The 8,232-nt window shown below is 38.8% G+C and overlaps 2 protein-coding genes across 2 annotated transcripts; both read right to left on the bottom strand.

Moving 5' to 3' along the window:
- Positions 1–766: 766 nt before the first annotated feature.
- LOC108225898 (uncharacterized) lies at positions 767–1,300 on the bottom strand. Its single transcript, XM_017400853.1, has one exon. The coding sequence runs from the start codon at positions 1,298–1,300 to the stop codon at positions 767–769; it is 534 nt and encodes a 177-aa protein (XP_017256342.1).
- A 45-nt stretch (positions 1,301–1,345) lies between these two features.
- Positions 1,346–4,447, bottom strand: LOC108225899 (uncharacterized). The gene is made up of 7 exons (XM_017400854.2): positions 4,072–4,447; positions 3,910–3,991; positions 3,531–3,841; positions 3,153–3,405; positions 2,732–3,043; positions 2,098–2,662; positions 1,346–1,849 (listed from the first exon to the last, which is right to left on the bottom strand). Exons 1-7 carry the CDS (start codon positions 4,445–4,447, stop codon positions 1,346–1,348), a joined length of 2,403 nt encoding a protein of 800 aa, XP_017256343.1.
- Between the last annotated feature and the right edge of the window lie 3,785 nt (positions 4,448–8,232).

The following is an 8,232-nucleotide window of genomic DNA, read 5'->3' on the forward strand; positions in this document are numbered from 1 at the left end:
TGTACGCACCTAAATCTAATTTATACACACATTTACTTAGCTTTCGAGTTTGAATCCTAAATTCCAAATTCTCGTGGTAAAAATACATTAATCCGATTAACATCAGAACAGTAGAAAAAAATAAACTCGGTAATATCAAACTGTTTCAAACAATGAACTGTATAATATGTTTGCAAGTAGACCAAACTACAACTATTTAATTACATGTCATTAAACATCTAGAACCAGGTCATAAAAAATCTCTTCATAAACAATATTACTTGTGAGACTGCCTGTTCCTCCTTCCGGCTTTTCAATGAAACAGATAAGCCCTTCAGGGGATGTAACACGACTCACCGCAACATACAGCTGACCGTGACAGAAGACGGGCTCTGGTAAATACAAACCAACACGATCTAAAGATTGGCCCTGAGCCTTGTTAATGGTCATGGCAAAACACACTTGGATTGAATACTGCAAACATACCAGGTTGAACGGCAGACTTCTATCAGAAGGATATCTCAATTCGGGGAATAAGATGTCTGTCTCCGGCATGACTACCACCAACTATATCACAAATTACTGTATGTTTTAAACATTTTCTTACAATCAGACGTGTACCATTGCAAAGGCCAACAGTTTGATTAAGGTTTCTCAATAACATCACAACAACACCTTCTTTGAGGATGAGCTTGTGCGGAGGCATACCGGGAAGCTTGAATGAATTAAGGTATTCAACAGGAAAGGCAGAAGTTAAATTCTCGTGACATCCAACTGGGCATTGAACTCAATCAGCACTATGATACATGTGTGATTCACCACCTATCTTATCAAGAATAAGATTGTTAAGATGGTCCACAACTTTATTCGTCGGAGTGAGAATGGCTCGTTCGCGCAAATAATCAACATTAGTAAAACGCTGCTGCAAATCAGGAAACACCATATCAATCAGGACATTGACATCAGATGACTCAGATTGAATACAGTACTCGGATGGAATCTGTACAGTCGCGGTCACATCTTCACTAAATCCTCCATCCAGGTGTGGAATTATGCCATCTCCTACATCAAGTACCCACTTGGTGAATTCCTTTATTCGACGTTGCTCAGCAGCATTCTTTCCTCTACGTAATCTCATGTTCTCCTGAAGAATAAATAAATGACAGTCGGACCATAGGTGCGATCGAAAAATAGACGCTGCTATTATCTCTGCTCTTGAGCCTTTGCGTATAACAGGCAAGATCTGGTGGAAGTCACCACCATGTAAGACAGTTACGCCACCAAAGAGTTTGTCATATCTATCAGGACTGACAGATTTCATTATATCACGCAGTGTACGATCTAAGCATTCAAAAGCAAGCTTGTTCTACATTGGAGCCTCATCCCAAATAATAAGACTTGTCTTCTTAATGAGTTCGGCAATATCAAAATTATGAGGAATCGAGCACGATGATTCCTCATCCAGTTTTAATGGTATCTTGAACCTTGAGTGAGCAGTGCGACCACCTGGCAACAATGTAGCTGCAATTCCAGAAGATGCAACGGGCAAAACAATTTTTCTTTCAGATCGAAGCTTGGTTATTATGGTTTTCCATAAAAATGTTTTCCCACATCCTCCACTACCATAAACAAAAAAGAAGCCTCCAGCATCTTTTTTTACACTATCAATCACATTATCATACACCTTTTTCTGTTCACTGTTTAGTTGACGGACATATTCTTCATTTTGTCTGATCATTTCATCTACAGGATAGCTTGTTTCTTCCAACACCAACTTGTTTTCAGACCTGTCCAAGTACTTCTCGGCTGGCATACAAATGGTTGGATAATTCCTCAATGACCTCCCAATAGAATTTAACAAAAATTCAATCTATGAGACGGTGGATAAATTATTACATTAAGTTATAAGAAGTTAACAACTATGAGTACTATAACTCTACATACACAATATGGAGATTCAGGAAAAATAGCATGGTACATACGAGCAAGTGTGTAATTTTCCAATTCATAATCAGTCAGTATAAGATTTTTTCTGCGAGTTATCTTTCAGCGCTTGGCAAAAATATCATCCGACATTGTTCTCCAGTGGCTGTTCCAAAGCCTCAACACATCACTAACCTGGCAATTGACAATAATATGGACAAACAGGGCTCGTAACTGATGTGGCATAGCACTATCAACATTTTCGAGTATTGCTTCATGCCACTCATTATCATTGGTGAGTAAACCCATGGCTCCACAAGCTTCTTGGAAAGTTCCATAAGTTCTACCTTCAAACGTTTTTAGTTCTTCAAACGACCTGGGACCAGCAACACCACATAGTAACATACGAAGATACCACAATTCTCCAGCAGTATAGAGAGATGAATTCAATCGTCCGACCTTTTGGCCCTTTTTCCTTAATCTCCAAACACTCTGACCTGAGTCCCACACAAAATGCTCTGGTATTTCTTGATAGCTGTACTGTCTAGCAAATGCATTTTCACGACATAGTTTAAAAAAGGCTTCAAGCTTGCTGTCTTTGTAAGACGCCCTTTTACAGGCATTTTCCAGATTATCATTGTTTTTAAAAGTCACATACTTCTCATTTGGAAAGTGAAACGACAGACGTTCAACAGATATGCTACGATGATGTATATCAAATCCAAATATACGGTGAGCCGCCTCTGCTCCACATACATACCTACAATCGGAATTTATTCGGAAACACAAAAAAAAATTCACTTGTACAGTTGCATTCACATATTCATACCTTCCATCTAGATACATCTTGATTTCATTCCTGGCCTTGTCAGATTGATCACAAACATTATTCTTCCCTTGTACCATAACCGTGGCACGATCAAGGCCTTTCAGACAGTACTTGAAAAGATATTTTATACAACGACCATGGTTGCAGATTTCAAGATTTATATGACATTGGTACTGAACAATCGAATCTCTGTTATAAGGGACAACCCAACGGTTATCAAGGTCGGCTTTTCTGACATGAACAGTATGCATTGTTTTACGATGTTTATAAATGGGAAAGCCAAACTCGTCAAACATTGTATTCGAACAGTACCTGGACAGATTACAAAAAGCACCAATTATAATGTCATCAGTCCTACTAAACTGTAAAACAATAAATCTATATACGAAATTACATATAATTAGTTATATGTAAAACTTACGCCTTGGGAAGTCCACGTGTACATTTGCCTTCCTTCATACACGGAGAATTTTCATTATCAGCGCCACAAGGTCCGTGCATCATATACTGTTTTACAGCAGCATAGCCATTATGATCATGTTCCCCATCTGGTATCTCAGCGGAAACAAAGGAATCAATGTTTTTGTTAAGATTTATCTTGGCATTGCTTTCGAGCCATATCAACATGTGAGCATGTGGCAAACCACGCTTCTGATATTCTACCACGTACATAACTAACAAAAAATTAAAAAAGACTGTGATATACAAAGATGAAGTGTAAATATATTTTCTAAAATCACTACAAACAATCAGTCTTCTATAACAATTAACTCAATAGTCTGTATTAGCAAGACTTTACCTGACAAGCACTTCCCGAAACGGTTTTTATTTTTGATGTCATCATATAGTTGATCAAGTTTTAGCTTGAAGACCCTAGAAATTATATCTGGGCAATCCTCTGATCTACAGGATGGTAAGAGAGACATCATTTGCATTATTTCATCCCAATAAGGATTACATGTCATAGTAAGAAATAAATCAGGATAACCAATCTTCCTGCACACAGCCAGTGAATCTTGAATATTTTGTTGCATGTATCTGGCGAATCCAACAAAGGAGGATGGTAGAATAAATCCTTGGCCAACATTAGATGCATCAGGAGCATCAGTGCTGTATACCACATCACATAGATTGCGGTACAATTCTGCCCTCAACTTTTTTGATTTTTCCTAATATACCATAACCTTGATTGTTCAACAGCGGAGAATGCATCTACAATGAACTGATGATACAATCTGCCACCAAGACGAAGTGTTTGACCTATCATTCATTGCAAAAACAAATCGTTAAGGAACATAAAACATATAGACAACCAAAATATTATATGATAATTATATTACCTTGTTCTAATCGGACCATGAGCGTATGAGAATAATACTCTCTCATCGTGACCTTTTCACATTTTTTTTTACGACTGTCTGGGGTCACAATATACTTCAGTTCTTTGTGAAAACCATCCTCGCCACGGGGAAATAACAATGGATATTGCAAAGCCATCATTAATGGGTGCAACGTGGTGATGCGTTTAAGGCCATCAGATTTACTCGACACAACAATGTCCCGATCCTCACATTTAGGATCATCATCGCCAACCATTATTACTGCAATCTCATTCGATGGCATCAAATGATTCTCACGGCCAGACGTTGCTCTTGACACTTTCATCACAATCTTTAAATCAACAATATTGTCATCCCTGAAACGATCATGTGCCATTCTGAACTTTTTAACCAGGTGGTTGTTTTCATCCAACATTTTTATCAATGCTTCGAGAATAGATGGATCTATCTTATCAGAATCCTATACGTTGATCGACCACAATCTATTCTTGATTTCATTTTCAGTATCGTAAATATACAACTGACAAAATTTTGGAACATCGCCATGCTTAGGTAGAAGACTACCCATTTTGTGATGATTGATCCCAGTCATCCTGAAGACCTTTCGACCTCTACCTCTGTTGATTGAGTTGTCTATCTTGCCACCAATTGAGGAAAAGTTAAGCATAGCATTATATGTTTTAATACAGCTCTTAAGTCTAGGCCCTTTAACTTTGTCTTCGTATAAATTCAGCAAACTTCTTGGTGTTGCTGATGTAGGAACAATCGGACCTTGGCCCTGCGTTTTATGATATTAATTAAAAGTTCGAACAGAATATTAACCTTAATCGCTACGGCGCAAGCGATTCAAATCCACGTCTTCTACTGTATTCCTTGATTCTCCTTGGACGAAGTGTGGCCTTCGATCTCCCAAGGTGTGCCTCTCCTTAAAGCTCCGAAAACCCAAAACCCTAGCTGTCTCCTTGAGAAAAACGTCTGCCTCTCTCTGACTCTAGGATTGATTCGTTTTGGTGTGTCTTTCAGCTTTAGGAGAACGAGAATATATATAGGCTACAACAGGGATCATGGATCATTAGGTCAGGCCTTCCAATGACATTCTGGGCCAGGCCCAATGTCATTAAATATTAATTCTATCCACTAAAGAACTAATATTTGCACTACCTTTCCTAATTCCGTAAATTAATTATTTAATTCGGCTCCCATATTAATTGCTTATAAATTCCCCATGTTTAAGATATCGCATGTCCATTAATTAAATTAATTTCTGACAATTAATTTAATTAATATCTTTTATCCTTGATTATCCACTCAACCTTATAATTATGCAAGAACAAATCTGCCTGCAGGACTAAAGCATAATTATCTTTATGAGCTTTCAAGAGGACATCATCACCCGAATATATTTTTCGGACACGGTTTCCTTTTATAGTCAATATCCCACTCTGTATATAATGTCATTGCCCAATACATAAATTCGTAATTTAAAATAAATTACTTAATTTATGAGTCAAGGCATGTGCATTAAATACAAGTGTCAATCACTATATCCGGATTAAGAACTTAAGCATTAATAACATCATAGAATCTTAGTTCTTTATTGTCAGAATTAAAGAAACAATTATTCTACTACTTTGATCCCGTTCAATATACACAAAGTATATAAGTATTATTCAATAGTCAAGATAAACTATTTCCAAATAATACTTCAGCCGTTCTAGTGGTTTGTCTAACACCACCTCGACTGTGAACCTTTATTATATTATATAAGGAGTCTGACAATCTAATCTTCTGCTATCCCATTTGATACTAGATTGTCTACAATATATAATATACAGACAATGTGAAAACATGCATTCAAAATTCTCAAATAATTGTTATATACTTCAAACGAATATTTTAGTATAACACTAACAATCTCCCACTTATACTCAAGATATTCTTTAAGTATATCAGTGTCTATTACAAGCAATCCACCACCAACTACAATAACTATGTGACCAAGTATCTGACTCCTATCGCTTCCACGTGCTCCTGAAAAGCCTTAGCTGGTAAGCTCTTTGTGAAAGGATCTGCCCGGTTATCCTTCGATGCTATGTCAGCCACAATGATATCTCCTCGCTTAACGAACTGTCGTATGAGGTGATACTTACGCTCTATGTGTTTCGCTGCCTTATGGGCCCGTGGTTCCTTGGTATTCGCCACAGCACCAGTGTTATCACAATAAATCGTGATTTGCTGTGGCAGATTAGGAACCACACCCAAATCCAGCAGGAAGTTTCGGAACCATATAGCCTCTTTGGCTGCCTCCGAGGCTGCCACATATTCGGCTTCCATGGTTGAGTCCGCGATGCATTTCTGCTTCACACTCCTCCATATTACGGCTCCACCTCCCAAAGTAAAAACACATCCCGAGGTGGACTTTCTCTTATCCTTATCTGTCTGGAAATCCGAATCAGTATATCCCAGAGGCAATAAATCAGAGGACTTGTAAACCAGCATATACTCCTTAGTCCTTCGCAGGTACTTGAGTATTGCTTTTATAACACTCCAATGTTCTTGTCCTGGGTTCGACTGGTATCTGCTAACCATGCCCACGGCAAAACAGATATCAGGCCTCGTACATAACATTGCATACATTAGGCTACCACATGCCGAAGCATAAGCAACTGCCTTCATGTTCTCTATCTCCTTAGGTGTCGAAGGACACTGCCTCTTTGATAGAGTAACTCCATGTCTGAAGGGTAAATTACCCTTCTTGGAGTCCTGCATGTTAAAACGAGCTAATACGTCATCTATGTAGGGCTCCTGAGATGAAGCCAACATCCTTTTCTTGCGATCCCTTATAAGTTTGATCCCAAGGATGTATGCTGCTTCACCTAAGTCCTTCATTTCAAATTGTTTGAACAACCATGCCTTTATTGAAGACAACATCTTAACATTGTTTCCAATGAGTAAAATGTCATCAACATAAAGCACTAGAAAAACCACTGCATTTCCCTCACATCTCTTATACACGCATGCTTCGCTTGGACAATGATCAAATCCATATGACTGGACTGCCTGATCAAAGTGAATGTTCCAATACCTAGAAGCTTTTTTAAGTCCATAAATAGACCTCTTCAGCTTACAAACAAGATGCTCTTGGCCTTCTTTAATGAATCCCTCTGGTTGCTGCATATAGATGGTTTCCTCAAGATTTCCTTTAAGGAAAGCTGTCTTGACATCCATTTGCCAAATCTCATAATCGAGATGAGCTGCTATAGATAAAAGAATACGGATTGACTTAAGCATGACTACTGGCGAAAAGGTTTCCTCATAATCGATACCTACTTTCTGAGTATACCCTTTCGCAACAAGTCTTGCTTTCCAGGCTTTCACCTTTTTGTCTGATCCCCTCTTTTTCTTGTAGACCCACTTACATCCAATAGGTTTTACACCTTTGGGTGGTTCCACGAGCTCCCAGACCTGATTAGAATACATTGATTCCATCTCAGAATCCATTGCCTTTTGCCAAAGACTTGCATCTTTGTCCTGTATTGCCTCTTCGTATGTCCGGGGATCATCATCATGTTCACTAGAGACCAAGTCCGAAGACTCTCCCAAAAACATGAATCTGTCGGGCTGTCGAACAACCCTCCCACTACGACGAGGAACTGGTGCGGTATTAGTGACCGGTTGCACAGTCTGCTGTGGTTGTTCTACTTGTACTACAGGTTCATTATTCGTCCCTCCCACTAGTTCCTCTAAAACGATACTACTCTTGGGTTTGTGATTCATTATATAGTCTTCCTCTAAGAATCTTGCCTTGGTGCTAACAGTGACATCCCGATCCTTAGGACTATAAAATAAATAACCTTTTGTTCCCATGGGGTAGCCTACAAACAGCTTTACTTCTGTACGAGGTTCTAGCTTAGTCGCGTTCTTGTTCAGCACATGTGCTGGACAACCCCATATCCGAATGTGTCTCAGACTCGGTTTTTCCCTGGTCCACAATTCTAAAGGGGTTTTAGGAACCGACTTAGAAGGTACTAAGTTCAGAAGATAAGCTGCTGTCTCTAAGGCATGTCCCCAAAAGGACTTGGGTAAATCCGAATAACTCATCATCGATCTAACACTCTCTAAAAGAGTCCGGTTCCTTCTCTCCGCTACACCGTTCTGCTG

The sequence above is a fragment of the Daucus carota genome, chromosome 6, assembly GCF_001625215.2.
Source record: "Daucus carota subsp. sativus chromosome 6, DH1 v3.0, whole genome shotgun sequence".
In the NCBI taxonomy this organism is placed as follows: domain Eukaryota; kingdom Viridiplantae; phylum Streptophyta; class Magnoliopsida; order Apiales; family Apiaceae; genus Daucus; species Daucus carota.